This window comes from Olea europaea, chromosome 2 (assembly GCF_002742605.1).
Source record: "Olea europaea var. sylvestris chromosome 2, O_europaea_v1, whole genome shotgun sequence".
Lineage (NCBI taxonomy): Eukaryota > Viridiplantae > Streptophyta > Magnoliopsida > Lamiales > Oleaceae > Olea > Olea europaea.
The window spans coordinates 16,531,097-16,554,722 of record NC_036238.1 but is presented as its reverse complement, the minus strand read 5'-3'; the positions used below and the strand labels follow the sequence as shown (position 1 = coordinate 16,554,722).

The following is a 23,626-nucleotide window of genomic DNA, read 5'->3' as shown; positions in this document are numbered from 1 at the left end:
GGGGGGGGGGTGGATCTGGGAATTACTAATTGAGTGATTAGTTGAGAAAAGAGTGGAGAGAACCAAGACATCTCGAATAGCCTGGAATTGTCGTTTCATTTCTGTTACTCTATCAATACAAAATTATGTTCAATACAATCAAGCTCAAATCTACTGTTCTACAATAATCTGCCTTCTACATTTCATAATCATACATTTTTCTAGTCTTCTAGTTGATCAGCAACTTCTGAGGTCCAGCAGATCATCAACAGCAACAGGTTCCTATCACATATTTCCTCAGTTGTAGTTGAAATATTTCAGTCATAATAAATAGAAAAGTTGCAGGTGCATTAGCAAGGCCAAAATGCATCATTGTAAATTCATGCAGGCCTTGATGTGTTTTAAAGGAAGTTTTGTGTACACTTCTAGATTTGATGGCAGTCAATCCTTAAGTCGATCTTAGAAAAGATTTTTGACCAATAAAGCTCATCTATCAAACACATTAATAAGGGGCATAGGGACTTATCTTTAATCGTTAGTTGGTTGAGTTGTCGGTAGTCCGCACAAAACCTCCACCGCCATCTTTCTTCTCCACTGTCAAGCATGTCTTTCACCATTTGTTCCACCTCTTTTCTGTTATATGGGCACCTATATGGCCACATTTTTTTAGCACCTTCTTTAAGAGGAATCATGATCAGGGACTCTCTCAGGCAGTAAGCCCTTTAGTTCAGCAAAAACATCTTGGAATACAGCTAACACTGCTTGTAATTCTGTGGGAGTATTTTATGTAACTTCCTCTTGTATTGCATATAGTTGTCCCACTACCCGATATTCTTGTTGACGTATCAATTTACTTGTATGCCTACCAGCGATCATTTCTAAGTTGCCATTTGTCGTAAATAAAACATCCTTGCCATCAATATAAAACCTGATGCAGCGTTCCTTAAAGCTGAAAAGGAAGGTCAAATTGGCTTAACCAATCTACCACTAAGACCAAGTCATTGTCCCCAAGCCTCAAGGTTCTCATTTTAGATTGGAATTCCATACTGTTTTACTCTCTAATAACTGTCCATGTGCGAAAGGGGCCTGGAAAAGCTTGTGAAGGTGTGATCACACAAAAGGTTTTTGGGGGTGGTGATGATGATGCGCATGAAATTCTTTTTGAGGGTCAGGGGCTGCACTAAAAAGGAACTGGGCAAGTCATGTTGGTGTACAATAGACTAAAGAGTATATTATTCTTATTTAGCTGTACAATTTTTCCTTTGCACGGTTGGTTAATTCGAGAGCCTGTCCAGGGAACCCATCTCTTTCTTAGCTATTGCAACTCTCTACAGTCAACCCTAAAACCCAAGTTTTACGTGAAAAAATTTGTTATTATTTTTGCACTCGCCAACTATGATTAGAAATTTCACAATGGGTGAGTTCTATGTTAGAAGGAGGTTTTGGACATCATTGATATCAGAGAAAATTAATCAGCTTGGTTGTACATGAAATTGTTACCATAGATTTCAAACTGTGTGTAAACATAAAGTTAACATGTTCCTTGTTGTAGCTACGGGTTCATAGATAATGAACGATCCATCTGCATGTCACCATGGTTTAGCTATGATCATCACTCTTAACTCGGTTGACTTTCCACTTTTTTTAGGACAATCTAGGTTCTGATTTTCTTTTTAATTTTTATTTTGCTATGCAGTCATGAATGGCCAGCCTTCAAGGCTTGTCTATAAATTAGAGACCCTAGGCCCTACAAAGCCCTCCCTGCCCCTTCCTGTGGTCATGGGGAGTTGTTAGGCTAGTTCTATCATCCCCTTAGTTTATAAATGCTGGACGATCAGAATTCAGAAATAAATAATGATTTAACGAATCTTCGGATGCCATCTTCTTAAATAAGAACCGGTAACTGCTAAATTAAGTATTTTACGTTGTAATGACTTATGATTAAGGTTGTAACAAAACCATCATTTTGTTTTGTGGCTTGCCATGTATGTTTCTTTCATTGGTCCTCATAAAAATCTCATCCTCTTTGCCAAGTAATTCAGAATCTGAAGTTTATTTGACAAGGATGACTCTTCTGCAGAAGAAGAGATACTCTGGGTTAGAAAACTGGAAATCTTATACAATAATAGGGGCTTCATTGAACTGCTTCAACAGCTTACTATTTGCGATTCTGTCTCTAATGAGAGATTCCAAGAACAATTTCAGGAGCTCGCTAAGTTTGGAGATGACCATCTTGTATGTGTAATAGAATATGACCAATCAGGAAGGAGTGTTGCCACTGGGAGTGTGGTCGTTGAAAAGAAATTTACGAGGATTGTGGCAAAGTTGATCATATAGAAGATGTAGTGGTAGATTCCAGCATTCGAGGCAAGCAATTAGGGAAGAAGATAATCGAGTTCCTATCTGATCATGCTTGATAAACTGGGTGTTACATGGTGATTCTTGATTGCAGTATTGATAGCAGACCATTTTATGAGAAATGAAGCAAAAGGAAGTTCAGATGGTGAAGTACTTCATTTGATGAATGTTCCAACTGTTCTTGCATATCAAAGCCTCAATGAATACGGTTTGGATTATTCTATCTCTGCTTGCATGCGGTTGTATGTGCTAACATCTTTACCTTGGTTGATTCGGGGGCATTCCTTGGTTTTAAAACGAAGTGCCTCTGTTTGTAATTGAATCTAAATTGATTTCAATAGCAAGATCTGCGGAACAGGAAGATGTCCTATGTCAACTTTAGAAATAAGAGATCTTGAGCAGCAGTTTTCTTGTGACATAAGGTAATTTATATTCCCAGATAGCATTGCCTGTATATCCTTCGGCTTCAAAGTGATATCTTCTGGAATTTTTATTTCTTTGCCTACAAATTCTGTCAACAAGCGTTGTTGAGGTCTCGCACTTCAGGATTCTAGCATGAAATAATATGTTTGCTTTACTTTCTTTGTTTTTGATGTTGAAAGAGTTATATTTCTCATTCGGCAATGAGTTTCGCTTGTGATCTTCTCCATCCAATGAATAAATTTTTTGTTCAAAATCATCCTTGTAAAAATTAGCAAGACCATGCACATTTCAGGCTAATACAGTTCGCTTGTTAGTGTACAAACAATAGACGCTTAAACTAGTTACCTGTCATTTCTCTTAAATAACTGACCAACTTAATGATAAACGAACTGCATTCCAACATCTAATCTCCAATGCAGAATAAATCAAATTTTGGCATCACAATATTAAAAATTTCAACTTTGAATCCATCAAGTATGAGGACTTGAATCAAGGATTCCCTAGCCTAAGCATTTTGCAATGATCCTTACAAATTATAGACCATATCCTATATTTCAATCCATAACAGACTTATCTTACAAGCATAGCCAACAACTCTACCAAGATCTTGTTGCTAAACTTTATTTTCCCTATTGCCCAACAAAAGACAAGTTCTACATGACGGGAAAAAAAAAAAGAAAAAGAAAAAGAAAAAAAGTAATACTTGGTTGGAGCAACATCTGACAAATCAATAAAAGACGACAGTTCTCTCTCTCTCTCTCTTCAAATAATTCAGAAACGAGCAAATATAAGTCCAAAAAGAGAATTGAATAAGAGTTTAATATAAATCTCTTAACAACTCACAGCAGAATAATTCAATTCCTGAATGCATCCTGAGTACCAAATTCTAGATGGAATTATTCCTGCTGCTCCTTGGCTTTTAAGTTTGTAGTGGGATGTAAAAGCCTGGCCGTTAGAAGACATCATTAATAATCACGGAAGTAATCGATGATGAGCAAGATATACTAACATTCGATAAATCAATCAATTCAAAGCTTGAAGTAAAACATTTTTATTCTGCAACTCATACAAGCATGAATACCTAGAGGCTAATATGTTTTTCTAAATAATAAAGAGTATGTCAAACAGATTCTAACCATAATGACACTGAAATTAACAGCACAGAATCACCATCACCGGCTTCCATTTCAATTTTTATTCATGCATTGATGCTTGGCCAACTTTATTAGACTAGACGTTTCCTTGTGAGCTTGTTTGCCTACAGGCCCGTCTTGCGCTTACATAGTATAACGTACTCTTAACAGTAACAGATTCATTCAGGAAAAGCTTCAAATCAGTTTGCATTTTAATTAAATGGTGATATAAATGTAGTTAGTACTTCTTTGGCTTTCGTTTTAAAAATCTCACATAGTTCTTGTCATTTTTGATATCTTCAACTACCTTCAGTGCAATTTCATCCAATATGCTTATAAGGCCCGTCTTGTAGCAGGGTGTCAGAATTGCTTATAAGCATTGTGGGTTTCTAAGCATTTTATGTCAATCATTCGTGCACTTATAATCATTTTCAAGTGTTTTGCTTGGCTTATAAGCACTTTAAGTGCCTATAGGTTCATTAAGTGAATAGTTTATAAGCCTTCTAGTGCTTTTATAAACATTTTCAAGTGTTTTGCATTGCTTATAAGCACTTTACATGCTTCCAATGCCTCAGAAACAAGTTAGGGTAACTTATTTTTGTGACAGGATCATGATAAACACTTTTAATTTGTTGAAGAATCTCTAGGATCTCATAAATTCTTAAGAGGGATTATAAGAACAAAGTTCTTACAACTTACAAGCACCTTTCCTCCTAAAAAACTACAAACAAGTCGTTCAGTCTAGGCCTTCAGCTAAATATTAACATTGAACCCAACAGCAGTAATGTATAAACAAATTACATGATGAGGAGGATGCAATTTCATACCACGGGTTGTTGTTACAAAAAACTAATATTTGCTGAACTCCATGAAATAAACTTTTTTCTACCGAACATATGATAAGAACTGCCAATCAGCTGCCCCCTGCTAAGATGTGGTAGAATAAAAGCTATATTAAGTCTTTTTCTCAGACAATTAAATCAGAATTATCAAATAAAATGTTAAACATACAAATTACATTACCATCTTGCAACTCTTCAAGGTATCTATAAATCAGCTTCTTCCAGGGCAATTGCCTCAAACTCTTAGGCCCCAATGTAAATTCATCATCTTTCCACATTAACATTCTGTAGTTAATCAAGATGGCTTTTTTGCTTTACCAAGTCCATCCATCAATCTATTGTAGGTAGTAAGATCAGAAATAAACCCTCTATCCAACATCTCGTCCAACAGAACTTCCCCCTCCTTCCTTCTGTCTTCCTTCGTATAACCTGAAATCAAAATCCTGTAAGTCATACCATCAGGATTCAAGCCTTTTCTGGAAGCCAACAATCTCAACTTATTTGCTTCCACAACTCTTCCAGAATCACACATATCACTTAGCAGACAATTAAAAGTCACGCTATCTGGAACAATGCAATCTTTAAGCATCTTTTCCATTAGTTTAAATGCCATATCAATCCTGCCTACGCTCCGTAAACCCTCAATCAAAGTTGTACAAGCAATCAAGCTAGGCATATTAGCTTTCTTCCAAAACTCGTCGACCACCTCAAGTGCCTTCTCCACATTCCCACCCTGACAAAGCCTCTCAATCAGCCCAACATAATCAAACCCTTTGGGCAAAACCCCTTTTATAGAAAGATCAAGAATCAAATCGCACGCATCAGTTTCCTTTCCCCTTTGACAAAGCCCACCAACCAAAATCTCACAGGTCACACCCGAGAACTCACACCCCAGCTCAATCATCTCGTACACCATCCCAACTGCCTCCTCAACCTTCCCCTCCCGAAAGAACCCTTTAATTAAAGTATTAAAACTAACCACATTTGGAACACAACCTTTATTTTTCATCTCCTTGAACACCTGCAATGCCAACTCAAACTTCCTACTCCTACAGTACCCATTAATCAAAGTATTAAAGGTAATCACATCGGGCTTCACCCGGTCTCTAATCATCCTATCATAAAACTCAACCGCGTTATCCAATTTTCCGAACTTTACAAACCCGTGAATCATAATATTATACAAAGCAACATTAGGCTTGCCATCTATTAACCTTTTCATAGTACCAAAAGCAAATAGTGCATCATCAAATCTACCAATCCTACAAAACGAACTAATAGAAACCCGGAATATTGGCTCGGTGCTAGGACAGGAGAAGATACCGTCGGAACACGGGCAAGGATTGGCAGCGATGAACTGGAGGAGGGAGGCAAGGAAGTCGAAGCGGTTAGAGGAAATTAAGGAGCGGGCCATGTACTCGAAAGTGGAGTGGTCGTGGCGAAAGGAGTCGAAGGTAGCGACAAAGCGGAAGAAGTGGAAATCGAGGTGGCTGAGAATCGGGTTATGGCGCACATGGGATTTAAAGAAGTGAAGAAGTTCTTGTGGGGTAATGGTGGTGGGATTCTTTTTGAGGTGGGTTTTGAGTAGGGTGGTGAGGTGAGTCAATTGGGTTTGGGTGGTGGCGGAGGGGAAGCTGGAAGGCGAAGGCGAAGGCTCCACGAGTAGCAGAGGAAGCGGCGGAGGTCTCGGTTGGCGGTTTGAGGATTTTAAGAATCCATTGACAGCGGCTTTTCTAGACATCGGCAACTGGGTACCTCGCCGTCTTATACTCTCCGATAGTCTCACGGCAGTTTCTTTGAGCTGGAACAATTAAATGGATGTTTTGATATTAATTATCCACCGCAAATTTCAGCAAGCACACTCCAATTTTTTATTTACTAAAATATTCATTAATAAAATTACATAAATAGAATTTTAATATGCTTTTTAATTAAATAAATTATTATTACATCCCATCCCGCCAACCTATTGGGGTGGGTTTTTTTGCCATCACTACCTCTAGGTCTGAGGATGTTAAAATAAGAGATGATGAGTGTAACACCGGAGTCCTAAAACTCGAGGGTCATAAAAGATAATACATAAAAGAGAACTTATTTAATATTCATTTCATAAATTGAGAAAGTCAACTAAAAAAAATATTTGTTCATGATACTTAAAATAATCAATTCGAAAGGAAAATTCATAAAACTTCAAAATTTATTTTTACCACCACGATCAAATCCAAATTTCAATCTTCTCAATGCTTAGTTACTTGAAAAGGAGAAAACATAAGGGTGGGAAAATATCAATAAGCATATACGTGTTCATAAATTTATAATCATATAATGTTTGGAATCATATAACTTACATAGAGGAGACACGAAACTATACCAAATTTAGGCGGTATGAGTTTTACGTGTGTGGCGCTACTAGAACTCCGGTCTGAAACTTAGAACATACATATGGACCCATAAACATATTTCCAAAAGTACATCATAACAACAAGTGTATTCTTACTGTTGTGTGGGAAAATAAAGGCAATCAAAGAAATTGGCTTGCTTGATTTCCACTCCAAAATCTTCTTCAACGGCGTGAGTACTAAAGATTTTTGTAATGTGAAATATGTTTGTGTGTAAGATAGGTTGTGAAAGAGGAGAAAAAGTGAGATGTGAATTTCCTAAAAATCTTGCATCTATTTGTAGTATACGAATAATACATAGTATAAACCTCATAATTTATTTAAATAATTAAAGATAATCTTAATATCCAACAAAATTTGTGATAATGTTGAATAATCATAATATCCAATATAATTTGAATAATTAAAAATAATCATAATATCTAATAAAATTTGTGATAATATTGAATATTTAAAAATAACCATAATATCTAAAATTTGGATAATGTTGAATACTTAAAAATAATCATAATATCTAATAAAATTTGTGATAATATTGAATATTTAAAAATAACCATAATATCTAAAATTTGGATAATGTTGAATACTTAAAAATAATCGTAATATCTAACAGAATTTGTGATAATGTTGAATATTTAAAAATAATCATAATATCTAATCGAATTTATTTATTTAAACTTATAACAATATCTTAGATATTCTCTCACTTTGAAATTCATATATTTGTGCTTTAATCCCTAAAATATTAGACATTAATCAATTAGGTCCCTAGACTATACCGTCACGTGATAAGGCCCAAAATTTTAATATAATGACTAATTTTGAGGTATGAGGTGTCACAATCTACCCTCCTTAAAATGAATTTCGTCCTCAAAATTTACCTCAACTGTTATCAGCAAAAAGTTGGGGATACTTGGATCGTATTTCCCCTTCGCGTTCCCAAGTGGCTTCTTCTACTAAATGGTGTTGCCATAACACTTTAACTAGTAGTATTTTTACTGCGAAGCTTCTGTACTTTCTGAGCTATGATGATTATTGGTGCTTCTTCGTAACTCAAATATGGTTGAATATCTAATGGTTGGTGTCTGATAACATGAGTTGGATCATGAACATACTTTCTGAGCATTGATACATGAAAGATATCGTGTACTGCTGAAAGCTCTGGTAGCAAAGCTAATTGGTATGAAACATTTCCAATTCGCTTTAAAATTTCGAAAGGACCAATGTACCTTGGTCTGAGCTTACCCTTCTCACCAAATTGTAATATTCCTTTAATTGGTGCAACCTTGAGGAATACCTTGTCACTTATTATAAATTCTAGATCTTTTTTCTTCTATCTGCATAATTCTTCTGTCTATCCTGAGCCATTTTCATGCTAGCTCGAATTTTCTCAATAGCCCGCACTGCTTGTTCAGTGATCTCTGGCCCCAAAATTTTTCGCTCTCCGACCTCATCCCAATGAATTGACGATCTACACTTCCTCTCATATAATGCCTCATATGGTGCCATGCCAATAGAGGCGTGATAACTGTTGTTGTATGCGAACTCAATCAAGGGTAAATGTTTCTCCCAATGCCCCACAAACTCAAGGATACATGTTCGAAGCATATCCTCAAGCATTTGAATCGTTCGCTCCGACTGGCCATCTGTTTGGGGATGAAAAGCCGTACTAAATTTTAGCTTAGTTCCCATAGCTCGGTGTAAACTTTTCCAAAAATTCGATGTGAACCTTGGATCTGTCATTGAAACTAGGACACCACGTAGCCTCACAATTTCCTTAACACATAACTGTGTAAATTGATCCATAGAAAATGTCGTGTGAACGGGTAAGAAATGAGCTGACTTGGTTAATCGATCAACAATTACCCAAATAGTCTCATGTCTTCTTACTGACTTTGGAAAACCTACAACAAAGTCCATCGTCACATGTTCCCATTTCCATTACGGAACCTCCAACGGCTGTAGTAACCCTGATGGTCGCTAATGTTCGGCTTTCACTTGTTGACATATCAGGCATTTCTCCACATATTTAGCTATATCTTCCTTCATATTTTTCTACCAAAACACAGTTCTTAGGTCACGATACATCCTTGTACCTCCTGGATGTACCGAATAAGGAGTAGAATGGGCTTCCTCCAAAATTTCTGTTTTCAATTCCTCGAACTCTAGTACACACAAGCGTCCTTGATAATATAATGCTTTATCCTCAGCTATGGTGAAATGTGTCAATCTCAATTTTGATAAATTCTAAGAACTGATCACCCTTTTGATGATTCTTAATCTAATCACGGAGAGTTAATCGAACTGCAAGTGCTGCCATTCGAGAAATATAATCAAGGAAAGGAGCAGCTACTACTTCAAGACTTAATTTCTCAAATTCTCTCGACAAAGCCCTTTGTGCTGTTAACATCGCCACTTGTCCCATTGTCTTTCTACTCAAGGCATTGGCTACTACATTCACCTTGTCCGGGTGGTAATGAATTTCACAATCGTAATCCTTTACTAGTTCAAGCCATCTCCTTTGCCTCATGTTCAACTCTTTCTGAGTGAAGATGTACTTGAGGCTCTTATGATCTTTATAGACCACTTTCCTCCATAAAGATAGTCCTCCAAATCTTCAAAGCATGAACTACCACAGCTAGTTCTAAGTCATGTGTATGATAATTCTGCTCATGAGGCTTCAACTGCCTCGATGCATAAGCAACTACTTTGCCTTGTTGCATCAAAACACATCCAATACCCTGCTTGGATGTATCACTATAGATAACGAAACCTTCTGATCCTTCAAGTATGGTTAACACTGGTGCATTGACTAATCTCTTTTTCAACTCTTCAAAATTGTGTTCACATTTTTCCATCCATTCGAACTCTATACCCTTACGAGTCAACTGTGTTAATGGTCCGAATATTTTGGAAAATCCCTCAATAAACCTCCTGTAGTACCTGCTAAACCCAAAAAGCTGTGAGCTTCTCCTACATTGGTTGGCCTAGACCAATTCAATGTCGCATCTAATTTACTTGTGATGTGACCACATGTCCAAGAAATACCACCCATTCCAACCAAAATTCATACTTCTTGAATTTTGCAAAAAGCATTTCATTTCTCAAGATCCCTAACTCAATTCTCAGATGTGTTTCGTGTTCTTCTTCACTTTGAGAGTAAACCAAAATGTCATAAATGAAAACGATGACACACTTGTCCAAGTATTCATGGAAAACTCGATTAATCAAGTCCATGAAAACTTCAAGAGCATTTGTTAAGCCAAATGGTTCTTTAAGACATCACTCGGTTTGACCCTCAACTGGTGATATCCTGACCTCAAATTGATCTTTGAAAATACTTTGGCCCCTCGTAGTTGGTTAAACAAGTCTTCGATTCTAGGCAGTGGATACTTATTCTTGATAGTAATTATGTTCAATTCTCGGTAATCAATACACAACCTCATTGTTCCATCATTTTTCTTGACAAATAACACTGGCGCTCCCCACGATGATACACTGGGTCGAATGAATCATTTTCCCAATAACTCCTCTAATTGGGCTTTCAGTTCTTGTAATTCCTTTGGTGTCATCCAATAAGGAGCCTTAGAAATGGCTGGGGAGCCAAGAACCACATTAATCGTGAACTCCAATTCACGTTCTGGCGGCATTTTATTCAAATCATTAGGAAAGACATCAAGAAACTCATGTACCACCTTAACATCACTTACCTTTAGCTCTTCATCTTCTTTAGCTACTATTAACATCAAGAATCTCCTACAACCTTCTGACTTCAAGAGTTTTCTAGCCTTCAATGCTGAAATAATATGGGGTAGGGATTTTGTCTTGGTTACTGAAAGACGAAGTTCTATATCTCTAGGTTGCTTAACAATGACTTCCCTTTCAAAACACAAAATAGTTGTGTGAATCTTAGAAAGCCAGTCCATTCCCAAAATCACGTCGAACTCTTGCATGTTCAAGACATATAAATTCGTCTCTAAGGATTTACCATCAATCTCTACCTTAACTATTTTCACTATACAATCTGCACCTATCACTTCTCCTGCGGGCATAGCAACTTCTAAGGGAGTACTTACATGTTTACTAGGTGCATTAAGTTTGTTCACGAACTTATGAGATATAAAAGAATGCATAGAGCCAGAATCAATCAAAATATAAGCAGGGGTTCGAGATATAAGGATGTTACCCGCTAAGGCGTTGCGGTCTTGCCCTTCTTCCTAGCATACACTCTAGCTTGGCCTTTAGGGGGATTCCAAGGCTTCTGTTGTTGTTGTTGTTTCTACTTTTGTCCCTTAGGGCATATTTTTGTCATATTGCCTGTTTCACCACAGTTGAAGCATACACCGGTACACATGAGACACGCTCAAGCATAACGCTTTTAGCACTTGCCGCAAAGTGGATACAACTGATAATTATTTGTACTTGGGTCTCCTTTATACTTCTTTACAAAATTTTGTTTTCCTTTTCCTTTATAGTCCTTCCATTTTCGCTTTTCTAGCTGTACATTCTGCTTGTTCTCCCCACTAGTGTGACGCTTGAAATCTGCTAATTGTGCTCTTGCTAACACTTCATGGTAGGTTCCTAGTTGAAGTACTACCAATGCTTGCCTTAGATCATCTATCAACCCTTCTTCAACACGTCTTACTTTTTTTTCCCTCAGTTTCTACTTGGTTATGGCATAATGGGATAGCTCTTCAAATTTTCGCTCATATTTCGTTAAAGACATTGACCCTTAAACTAAATTGAGAAAATCTCTCTCCTTCTGATTGCGGATACTTGTGGGGTAGTACTTTCTTAGGAATTGTTCCTTAAATTCATTCAACATCCAGATGTGTCCACGGGCCCTCGACCTTGAGGTTGAGTTCCACCAATGCATGGCACCTTTCTTAAGGATAAATGTTGCACAAATAACTTTCCTATAGTCGGGGCAGTCAATGAGATCAAAAATTCTTTCTATTCCGACCAACCAATCCTCTGCTTCTAACGGATCTATACCACCCTCAAAGGTTGAGAGTTGTTGTTTCCTAAAAAGTTCTACCACAATAGCAGCAATATTCCTGGTGTCCTCTGCCACCATTGGTGCTTGCAGTTGAGGTGATTGCACTGGTAGTGGTGGTGCTTGTTGTGGTATTGTCGTCTCTTAGACGAACGTACGCATTATAACAAGAAATTGTTGGGCAAACTGTGGGTCAACGCCATTAGGTTGGGGTTGCTGGGCTGGTTGGGACCGTTAGTCATTGTTTGCTCTCCTACCTAGGGGTGCCATAGCTTGAACAAATAATATTGCAATAAATAATAGGCTGAAAGGAAAAATTAGTGTATTGTATTCATAGAATTTTCATAATTTCATAAAGGTATGTAGGGCATACCCCACATCCAAGCAAAAGAAAAATCTACTAGGAAAAATGATCGCAAGGTATACCAAGCGTCCTTACAAACATAGAAAATCATATACTAGAGCAAGAATCTAAACATAAGACTATAATCTAGTAGTTTTTCCCAGTGCTCTCATCATGGCTTGGTTCTGGGTCCTCTGAAGGGTCTTTTTCCTCATTAGGGTCGCTGGGCAGATACTCTATTATGTTGCCCTCACTGTCTACCTCTGGTATTTCCTCGTGACCGTTCCCATTGGGCATGATATGAGGCTGACGTCGAAAATGATCTGGTTCATACCCTTCAGGCCTCTCAATAACTCTATAATCCTCGCTATTGATCCTTCATTTTTCTCTAAAGCTCTTAATAAGGTGTTCGACGGATATTTGTCGATCATACATTTCATCGAGTCGTTTCGCGAAGTCTTTCCAATATTCGGTAAGGGTTCTAAGTAGAGGAAAAAATGCCTCAGTTAAACTAGTGTCCATTTAGTCGAGCCCCTTGATAAATGGCCTCAATAACATCCAAATGCTCTACGAGGTTGTGGCTTGGGTTCCTTGTATAAAATCTATGGAGGTGCAAGAACCTTGATTGATTTCGTTTCTTAATCATCTCTCTTCTTGTTTGGGCTGGACCTCTAGCCATCTACGAAAGGCTATGGCACCCTAAGGTAGGAGAGCAAACAATGACGAACAATCCCAACCAACCCAACAACCCCAACCTAATGGCGTTGACTCACAGTTTGCCCAACAATTTCTCACTATGATGCGTACGTTCATCCAAGAGACGACGACATCGCAACAAGCACCACCACCACCTCAACCGCAAACACTAATAGTGGTAGAGGACACCACGAATACTACTGCTGTTTTGGTAGAACTTTTCAGGAAATAACAACCCTCAACCTTTGAGGGTGGTATAGATCCATTGGAAGCAGAGGATTGGTTGGTTAGAATAGAAAGAATTTTTTATCTCATTAACTGCCCTGACTCTAGGAAAGTTATTTGTGCAACATTTATGCTTAAGAAAGGTGTCATGCGTTGGTGGGACTCAACCTCAAGGTCGAGGGCTCGCGGACACATCTGGATGTGGAATGAATTTAAGGAACAATTCCTAAGAAAGTATTACCCCACAAGTATCTACAATCAGAAAAATAGAGAATTTCTCAATTTAGTTCAAAGGTCAATGTCTTTAACTGAGTATGAGCGAAAATTTGAAGAGTTATCCCATTATGACCCTAACCAAGTAGACACTGAGGAAAAAAAGGCAAGATGTTTTAAAGAAGGGTTGAGAGATGATTTAAGGCAAGCATTGGGAGTAATTCAACTAAGAACCTACCATGAAGTGTTAGCAAGAGCACAATTAGCATATTTCAAGCATCGCACTAGTGGGGAGAACAAGCAAAATGTACAGCCAGAAAAGCGGAAATGGGAGAACTTTAAGGGAGAAGGAAAATGAAATTTTGTAAAGAAGTATAAAGGAGACTCAAGTACAAACAATTATCAACTGTATTCAGTTTGCGGCAAATGCCAAAAGAGTGATGCTGGAGCGTGTCTCATGGGCACCGGTGTATGCTTCAATTGTGGCGAAACAGGCCATATAGCAAAAATATGCCCCGAGTCCTAAAACCCGAGGGCCATAAAAGATACTACATAAAAGAGAGCTTATTTAAGATTCATTTCATAAATTGAGAAAGTCAGTTAAAAAAAAAAACTTGATCAAGATACTTAAAATAATCAATTCGAAAGGAAAATTCATAAAACTTCAAAATTTATTTCCACCACCACGACCAAGTCTAAGCTTCAATCTTCCTAACACTTAGTTACCTGAAAGGAGGCAAACATAAGGGTGAGAAAATCTCAATAAGCATTTACGTGTTCATAAGTTTCTAATCATATAACCTTTGGAATTATAGAACTTGCATAGAGGAGATACTACACTATACTGAACTTAGGTGGTATGAATTTTACGTGCTTTGCGCTACTAAAACTCCATTCGAAACTTTGAACATACATATGGACCCATAAACATATTTCCAAAAGTGCGGCATAATAACACGTATATACTTACTGTTGTGTGGAAAAATAAAGGCAATCAAAGAAATTGACTTGCTTGGTTTTCACTTCAAAGTTTTCTTGAACAACGTGAGCACTAAAGATTTTTGTAATGTGAAATATGCTTGTGTGTAATATGTGTTATGAGCGAGAAAAGAAAAAGTGATGTGTGGATTTCTTGAAAATCATGCACCTATTTATAGTATACTAATAATGCATAGGATAAATCTCATAATTTATTTAAATAAATTTAAATACTAAGATAATTTTAATATCTAATAAAATTTGTGATAATGTTGAATAAGCATAATATCCAACAAAATTTGTAATAATATTGAATTATCATAATATCCAACATAATTTGAATAATTAAAAATAATCATAATGTCTAATAGAATTTGTGATAATATTGAATATTTAAAATAACCATAATATCTAACAGAATCTTTGATAATGTTGAATATTTAAAAATAATCATAATGTCTAATAGAATTTGTGATAATATTGAATATTTAAAATAACCATAATATCTAACAGAATCTTTGATAATGTTGAATATTTAAAAATAATCATAACGTCTAATCGAATTTATTTATTTAAACTTATTAAAATATCTTAGGCTTTGAGATTCAAATATTTGTGCTTTAAACCCTAAAATATTAGACATTAATCAATTAGGTCTCTAGACTATACCGTCTAAGTGATAAGGCCCTAAATTTTAATATAATGACTAACTTTGAGGTATGAGGTATCACAAGGTAAGTGAGCGCAAGGCCGATCCAAAACGGACAGTACATAAGTTAACGACTTGGATACAAAGACCTGAGTCGTTACAAAAAAATGCGCATTTTTTGTAATGACCTGGATCACTGTACCCAAGCTGTTAGCTTACGTACTGTCCGTTTTGGATGGTCCTTGCGCTCACTTACCTTGTGACACATATTTCTGTCACGTCCCCCAGGATCCAAACTCATTTGTGACACCCGAGTCCTAAAATTCGAGGGCCATAAAAGATAATACACATAAAAGAGAACTCATTTAATATTCATTTCGTAAATTGAGAAAGTCAACTAAAAAAAATTCTTGTTCATGATACTTAAAATAATAAATTTGAAAGGAAAATTCATAAAACTTCAAAGTTTATTTCCACCACCACGACCAACTCCAAACTTCAATTTTCTCAATGCTTGGTTACCTGAAGGAGGAAAACATAAGGGTGAGAAAATCTCGATAAGCATATACATTTTCATAAGTTTCTAATCATATAACGTTTGGAATCATAGAATTTGTATAGAGGAGACACGAAACTATACCAAATTTAGGTGGTATGAGTTTTACGTGCGTAGCGCTACTAAAACTCCGATCTGAAACTTAGAACATGCATATGGACACATAAACATATTTCCAAAAGTGCAGCATAACAACCTGTATATACTTATTGTTGTATTGAAAATAAAGGCAATCAAAAAAATTGGCTTGCTTGATTTCCACTCCGAAGTTTTCTTGAACAGCGTAAGTACTAAATATTTTTGTAATGTAAAATATGCTTGTGTGTAAAATGGATTGTGAGAGAAAAGAGAAAAAGTGAGGTGTGAATTTCCTGAAAATCATGCACCTATTTATAGTATACTAATGATATATAGTATAAATCTCATAATTTATTTAAATAAATTTAAATACTTAAAGATAATCTTAATATCCAACAAAATTTGTGATAATGTTGAATAATCATAATATCCAATATAATTTGAATAATTAAAATAATCATAATATCTAATACAATTTGTGATAATATTGAATATTTAAAAATGACCATAATATCTAAAATTTGGATAATGTTGAATACTTAAAAAAAATTGTAATATCTAATAGAATTTGTGATAATGTTAAATATTTAAAAATAATCATAATATCTAATCGAATTTATTTATTTAAACTCATAACAATATCTTAGAAATTATATCACTTTGAGATTCAAATATTTGTACTTTAATCCCTAAAATATTAGACATTAATCAATTAAGTTCCTAGTCTACACCGTCTACGTGATAAGGCCCTAAATTTTAATATAGTAACTAATTTTGAGGTATAAGGTGTCACAATGAGACTTTTGATATCTTTTATGCGAGTCTAAATGACATAGTAAACTGTAGCTTCAATTTAGGTGATAGAATCTTGAAGTCTAAGATAGTCAAAAAAATCCTTACATCCTTACCTGAGCGATTTAGGCCTAAAATCATGGCGATAGAGGAAAGTAAGGATATGAATTCCATTAAGGTTAAAGAATTGGTAGGATCGATTCAGACTTATGAGTTAACCTTAACTAAACATGTAAAAGAAAAGTGTTTGGCCTTAAAAATTGCTTGGGGTAACCGTGATGGATCTTTTAACTCAAATTCACCTAATGAGGAGAAGTTAGCCTACTATGCTAAAAAATTCCATAAAATATTTAGGAATAAGAAGCCTCTAAAGAAATACATATAATTAGTTACGTAGGAGATAATTTTATTAATAACCAATAAATGCAACCTTAATAAAATTAATCTAGATAAGGATGATAATAGATGAAAAGTACGTGGTGTCACAAAATATCGTGCAAAACAAATAAATGAAGAGAAAAATTATTACTTCGGTAAAAATAATAGAGACCAACTAAAATTCCTCAAGAAAAACATTCCCCATCAAAGAAATAGAATTAATACGTGAGGTGAACTTTCAAATTACTTTAAACAAAAAAATCAACCAGCACCATAGAATCAAAACACAAGAAATAAAATGAAACTAATACCTGATTCATTGTGAACAATAGCCAATAAATGAATAAAAATGATGGGCAGAGTACAAATTTTATGATTTCAATTCGTCTCCTTGCCTCTAAAAATTGGAAGTCTGTTTGTTAAGGTTTGGGAATAAGAAAATCGCAGCTTTGATTACAGATGTAGGTTTCATTTCGTCGCTTACCTTTAGAAATTGGATTTAATGCCAAGTTTGAATTTGCGATGAAGAAACCCGTAGTTTTTTTTATTAGGGTTTGAGTTGGGAATATTAGGCTTAGATAATGAAGGAAAGAAAACTCTGGCTTTGTAGAAGGGAATAAAGTTGGAGTTGGTCAGATTAATTTAGAAAGTGAGGCGTAGGGGTATGGGTATGGGTATGGATATGGGTATGGGTTGGGTCGGTTTGATTTGATACTTGTCTACTGTTTTGTACAAAATTTTCATCTTGTCAAATCAACATTAATTAAAGACAAACTAAGCATTTAAATTTCCTGAAGGGGCAAATAAGTCAAAAAGTAATATTTTTGCAAAGATTATTAGAAGATGACATTTTTGTAATTGTCAAGCCAAAAAGTGAAATGAGGTGCAATTTTCTCTAGTTATTTCTATTAAAAATGTGGTTTAACATGCGAGTTGTGCTAGTTCTGGATGTTCAAGTGCGCTAGAATAATTCTTAACATAAATTTAAAGCCAAAAATTTGACCAAAATTAAAGTCACACTACATTTTCTTATCTCAATATATTTCTTGACTTTTATTTATTACAACAAATAATAAAAATCATTATTAAAAGTTTGCCAACTAAGCGTCGAATCAGCTCTAGTCAGCAAAATTAAAATGTGCCTTACCAAACACGGCTTTACCATTTTTAGTACTACGACTTCACAAAATCAAAATCCATTTGTGCAAACCATGAAGTTCATTTATCATCCCGAATCAATTCATCTCTCAAACCCTAACTCATTTACATGGAACTATCCCAATTGAGAAATTAATCATTTCAAGAATGACGAAAGGAACACAAAATTGATTGTAATCTCTTGTTTGTTGGAATCGAAAACGAGTTGTGAAGGTAAATTTCATCTATTCTAGTACCGATTTGAGGATAGAACGTTCTTCTTCAAGTCCTTGCCATCTTTTTTATCGTAAAATTTAGCAAGAATCTTTTGAAAAATCATTTTCCTCCATTCTGTGGTGGCTACGGAAACAAAATGTGGGTTGAGCATGATCGAATAACTGATTTGGTGGCAAGNNTGGGGGGGGATTTTATTTCTTTTATTTGTTATTATCATTTTTTCCCCTCTTCTTCCATTTCTATTTATTTATTGTTTACTTAAATTGAGAAGAATTTGAATTTACGAAATTGAGATGAATATGAATAAGGATATGAATTGACCAAATTGAAATGAATATAACTTGAGATATGAATATGAACTTGTCTTTTATTTATTTTCATTTTATTTGTTAAATGGAGATGAACGTGAAATTAATAAAGCATGTGCATCTCATGCTTTTATTACAGTATTGACTTTGACCATGTTGTGCTAACAATTGTTGGCATTTTGAATGGAGCAATGTTATGCTCGGCCAACAAAAAAATGTACAATTTGAGAAATTGAGAAACCTCTTCAGCCATCTCCCAATCTCCCTTTAGTGCTTCTTGTCCCAAAAAATCTGGATCCCCTATTTCAAGTTGTAGTTGAAATAACAACATGTAAGTCTGAAAAATAACTTTTTTTTATATTTTTTTATCTAAATATATTTAATTCTCAGTTCCTAATTCCTTAATTTTGCTGAGTTGACATAATAAATAACACTATTTGATAACATAGTGATACTAAACTGTGCATGCAGGATTTAACATTGATTTTTTTTTTTTTTTTTTTAACCAAAATGACCATTAGAGTGACATTTAAAAAGGCAAGTGACTATTACAATATAAATAATTTTAATGATCATTTACATAATTACTCAAGATTCAAATGGCCATTGTTGTAACTAACCTAGTGGTAAATTAGGAACATTTTTAACCAGTGTTAATAAAATCGGACCAGACTGACCGTTTCAATCAAAAGCAGATGAATTGAACCTAGGTCCGACTTTGACCTAGTTGTACTAACAATTCTGGGCATTTTGAATGGAGCAGTGTTATGATCGGCCAACAAAAAAATGTGCAATTTGAGATATTGAGAAACCTCTTCGACCGTTTCCCAATCTCTCTCTAGTGCTTCCAGTCCCAAAAATCTAGATCCCCACTTTCAAGTTGTAATAAAAGAAATAATAGCATGTAAGTCTGATAAATAACCTTTTTTTTGCGATACTCTAAAAAAAAAAAAAAAAAAAATTGATTAATACGCTTAAATCAAATTAAAGTTTTAATAATCATATTAATTACGTCAATTAAAAACATAAAACATTTGAAAGTTAGCAAAATCATTTGAGACACAAACGAGCGCACTCCCAATCTGATATTTTTTATTTTTTAAAAAAATTTTGTTTTTTTTTTTTTCGTTTGATACGGTATTTTACACTAGATTATCCATTTTGAGCAATTAAAAATCTATTAGAAAGCTTGTAATAAGTTCATGATAAATACGTTATGGATGAAATCTTAAATGTCAAAAATTATCCCGCGTGAAATATTGAACGCAAAATAAACCATAATTATTAAGTCCATCTCTTGTGGCCATTTTTGACTTGTTATTATGATCTCGTCGTTGATTGATTTTCAAATTCGAAAGATGTATTTCAAAATTTGTCGTAAATACTTCGAAATGATAACAAAAATTTCACCCAATGAGTGAAGAAATATAGCCCGTAAATAAGTTAAAAGAAGTAACGATAAAAAAATTCAAAAGAAAAAAAATACTTATTTTGTCACTTTTTCATAGAAAAATGATAGAATGTCACTTTTTTGAGTTTGCCATTTTTTTTATTTTTTTGAATTTTGTTACTTTTTTAAGTGTTTGTCACTTTTTTATTTTCTGTAACTTTTTTAAATTTGTGCAACTTTTTCAATTTGGGTCACTTTTTTGAATTCGTCATTTTTAAAAAAAAAAATTTGTCACTTTTTTTAATGTTTGTCACTTTTTTCGGTTGCCTTATTGATTTTTATCACTTTTTTTTTTTAGACAGACATCACTTTTTTAATAAAAGTAATATTGTATGTTATTGTTTAATAAAAAAGTGATATTTAACTTTTATTAATGACATTATGTATTAAAAGTGACAATTTAAAAAAAAAAATTTGACATTGTGTGACTTTTTAATATCACACGGTATTTTTTACTTTCAAGAAATTTTTCATATGATTTTTGAAAAGATCTAATTTAAAGGTATTTTTCTAAGTTGCCTTTTTTTTTTTAAAAATTTCAAATTTCCTCCATTATTAATTTATTAGCTTGAAAGTTTCTGGGTCCTCACATGTTTTTGGGTTTGTTTTGGGAAGAGGGTAGAAAATTCTTAAGATTTGGTGTTATGTGCTGATTATTATGTAATTCTTAAGATTTGATGGTTTGTTTTATTTCTTATCAATCATTTTGGACAATGATGTACCCAAACTTCAATAAATAGGCGGCATTCATCCAAATGAATAAATTATAACCGTTTTTCGTTATCAACTCAGTTCATTGTAGATTCAAAAGTTAAAAAGTGGCTAAATTCTCATCCCATTATCTTAATTAAAATATTAAAGAAAATGAAATTTTAAAATATAAAACACATGAAAATAACAAAACGCAAAAATTAGTTTATTGTCATTGTTGGTTATATAAATATAATCAACAAATCCAAATCAATTACCTATAATTTTCGCTTTCTAAACTCACTAATTTTTATGCTCAAGAAGATAAATAGCTATTTGAGATGGAGATATTTAAATTGTATGCGTTTATTCTTAAAATAAGGAGGTATTTATAGATTCCTCTTCAAGCTTTGGGATAGTTTAGGGGCTATTCTCTTTGATGTTTTCTGTTTTCGATTTTTCAAAATAGTAAAAATGTGTTCTCTTTCACATTTTCGAAAATGCGTTTTCCAAAACAAAAATAAATTTGTGAAGAAAACACAAAAGGTCGTTTTGAGTGTTTTCGATTGAAAATACTAAAAACACGTCCAAAACCCAAAACAGGAGAGAGAGAAAAAATTGGATGGCCGTAAGACTTCCATCTTCATTCTCTCTATTGGGCCATCTCCTTTTTCTCCCTTCTTAACAGCAACAATGAAGGAGTGGTTGATGTGGTGGCACCAGTGCTGGCGCCGGTATGGGGAGGCGACGCTGTTCCAAACCACAGCAGCGTCATGACCTATTCGTCACTCGCGACGCTGCTGTGGTTGGGCCCGACGTTTGCAACACGGCGATGGGTAATGGGTATTGAAGGTGGTGGTGATTTGGTTTCTTCTCTCTCTCTCACTGTTGGGGTTCTTTGGTTTTGGTTGATGGTGGTAGCGATTTTGGTTTTCGTTGATGGTTGTGTCGGCAGTCGATTTGTGGTGGTAATTGGTTGTGGTGGTGACTGGTTGGCAATGGTGATTCTAGTCGTGGAGGCTTTGTGGTGGAGTTGTGGTGGTTTTCTGAAGAAAATGTTATAAAAATTTATTCTCAAAATTTACAAGTAAACGCATTTTCAATTTCGTGCTTTGAGAAATGATTTTCTAAAATGACAAAAAAGGACGTGTTTTGCAACAATCTCAAAATGAACACTCAAAACACAAAGCCCAAAATGAATTCGAATTTCAAAATTACAAAACTCAAACATGAAGAGAATAGCCCCTTAGTCTTTTTAGGAGAATGACAGATAGTAGCAGCTCCTTATTGGCTATCTTCTAATAGATTCGGTTGAGAATCACACTTTTCATTTGCTCATGTGTCCTTTATTGATAGCTTGTAGCCATTTTGAATACGAAAAATGGTTCGTAATCTTTAGGTGAGCCTTTCGTTTCTTCGTTCTCTTCGTGTGTCACTTTTCACTTCGCCAATAGCTAGCTAAGTTCGCAAACTTCATTTCCAGGTTTAACAATCATATTCTTCCCTCACTATCCACCATCCCTAATAGCTCTAACACCACAATACTGCTACCACTAGATCAAAGGGATTCTCCCACCGTTGATTATGGGAAGATCGAAGATGGAGAAACCCCTCCGCTTTTATGCATACCAAATTCGTAGATGTAGTATGATGAAGAAACATCGGGTATTCAATCTATTTGTAGGTTCACACAAGGGCGAATTCGATGGTAGCCAAAAACTGAATTCCTAGCCCTACCTTTTCTGGGTGCACACTATGAGTGAACACGATTTGGTTTGGATGATTTGTAAGTTTTCTGGAAAAAAAACCCATTTAAATCGATTTATAATTTTTTAAAATCAAACTAAACCACTTCAAACTTGAAATCAAACCAATCCAAACCATTTTTTAAGATTTGATTCGATTTAAAATCAGGGTTTAACAAAGAAAAAAACTAAAATAAGCTAAATCATAAACATTAGTGTAAAAATTCAAGTTAAAATATTACAAAATCAAAGTTCTATATTTTCAATCATTATAATGCAACAATATGATAAAAATATTTAGCCTCTTAGTCAATACTAATTGGACATCATCTACAATTGTAACACATGATTTATTCTCTCCACAAATAGAAGAATATAATATGTGAATTCATGTATTATAATTAAACGATATAAACCTGCTAATAAAAGAAAATGAATGGAAAGATCAAATACAATAATACATTCTATAATTTATTTATTTTTTTAATAATCCAATTCCTTTACCTCATCCAAATATTGACAAATCTATATAGAGTTTGGTTTAATTGAGATGCGTTTAGTTTTAATCAGGTTGGACAAAATTTAAATTAATTTATTTTTAGATTTTCTTTTTCGTAAACGGTTTGACAGTTTGAAACATTTTGCAAAGATCAAAATGTAAATCAAATCATTTCAACATAGTTCGGTTTGGTTCAATTCAAAATTAAAACGTTATCAGATCCGACATGAACAAGCCCAACAATGGTGACGATGTTGGGTTAATTGATTAATCGCACTTAAAAGTTGTTGAGAGTCCAATTCGCTTCAACTTCACCTACTTCAAACTTTCCTTCACACTGAATTCTGATTCCAGATTTCCCATTCTATGCGACTGTGACATGCAGTTCACTTCTTCATCTCCATCTTGCATCTGCAAGAACTTGCGACTCTGTTGCCGCAGCTTGCTTCCAAAGGTAAAACCCCAACTTCTATTTCTTCAAATATTCCATCAAATTGATGTGTGGTCGCTGTTATGCAATTA

General features: G+C 34.7%; 2 protein-coding genes, 1 long non-coding RNA gene and 1 pseudogene across 4 annotated transcripts; 2 read left to right on the top strand and 2 right to left on the bottom strand.

Moving 5' to 3' along the window:
* The first annotated feature begins 1,548 nt into the window (after positions 1-1,548).
* Positions 1,549-2,740, top strand: LOC111373105 (annotated as a pseudogene).
* A 438-nt stretch (positions 2,741-3,178) lies between these two features.
* On the bottom strand, positions 3,179-6,558 carry LOC111412605 (pentatricopeptide repeat-containing protein At2g36240). 2 transcript variants are annotated; one of them, XM_023043548.1, is made up of 3 exons: positions 4,917-6,558; positions 4,721-4,820; positions 3,179-3,705 (listed from the first exon to the last, which is right to left on the bottom strand). In XM_023043548.1, the coding sequence occupies exon 1, from the start codon at positions 6,474-6,476 to the stop codon at positions 5,031-5,033; it is 1,446 nt and encodes a 481-aa protein (XP_022899316.1). In that variant the 5' UTR covers positions 6,477-6,558; the 3' UTR covers positions 3,179-3,705; positions 4,721-4,820; positions 4,917-5,030. The 2 variants fall into 2 exon arrangements, with proteins under 2 accessions (XP_022899316.1, XP_022899314.1); XM_023043546.1 differs by having other exon boundaries at positions 4,721-4,817.
* Positions 6,559-13,192: 6,634 nt separating this feature from the next.
* LOC111373092 lies at positions 13,193-13,965 on the top strand. Its single transcript, XM_022995568.1, has 2 exons — positions 13,193-13,247; positions 13,430-13,965. Exons 1-2 carry the CDS (start codon positions 13,193-13,195, stop codon positions 13,963-13,965), a joined length of 591 nt encoding a protein of 196 aa, XP_022851336.1.
* A 1,619-nt stretch (positions 13,966-15,584) lies between these two features.
* LOC111375979 lies at positions 15,585-17,660 on the bottom strand. Its single transcript, XR_002699391.1, has 2 exons — positions 17,350-17,660; positions 15,585-15,756 (listed from the first exon to the last, which is right to left on the bottom strand). It is a non-coding gene; the product is annotated as an uncharacterized LOC111375979 (long non-coding RNA).
* Positions 17,661-23,626: the final 5,966 nt, after the last annotated feature.

Excerpts from the sequence above, each read along its gene's own strand:
- LOC111412605 (XM_023043548.1), bottom strand. The coding sequence starts at position 6,476 with ATGTCTAGAAAAGCCGCTGTCAATGGATTCTTAAAATCCTCAAACCGC.
- LOC111373092 (XM_022995568.1), top strand. The coding sequence starts at position 13,193 with ATGACGAACAATCCCAACCAACCCAACAACCCCAACCTAATGGCGTTG. Across the intron at positions 13,248-13,429 it reads CCTAATGGCGTTGACTCACA|ATCCATTGGAAGCAGAGGAT; the intron begins GTTTGCCCAACA and ends AGGGTGGTATAG.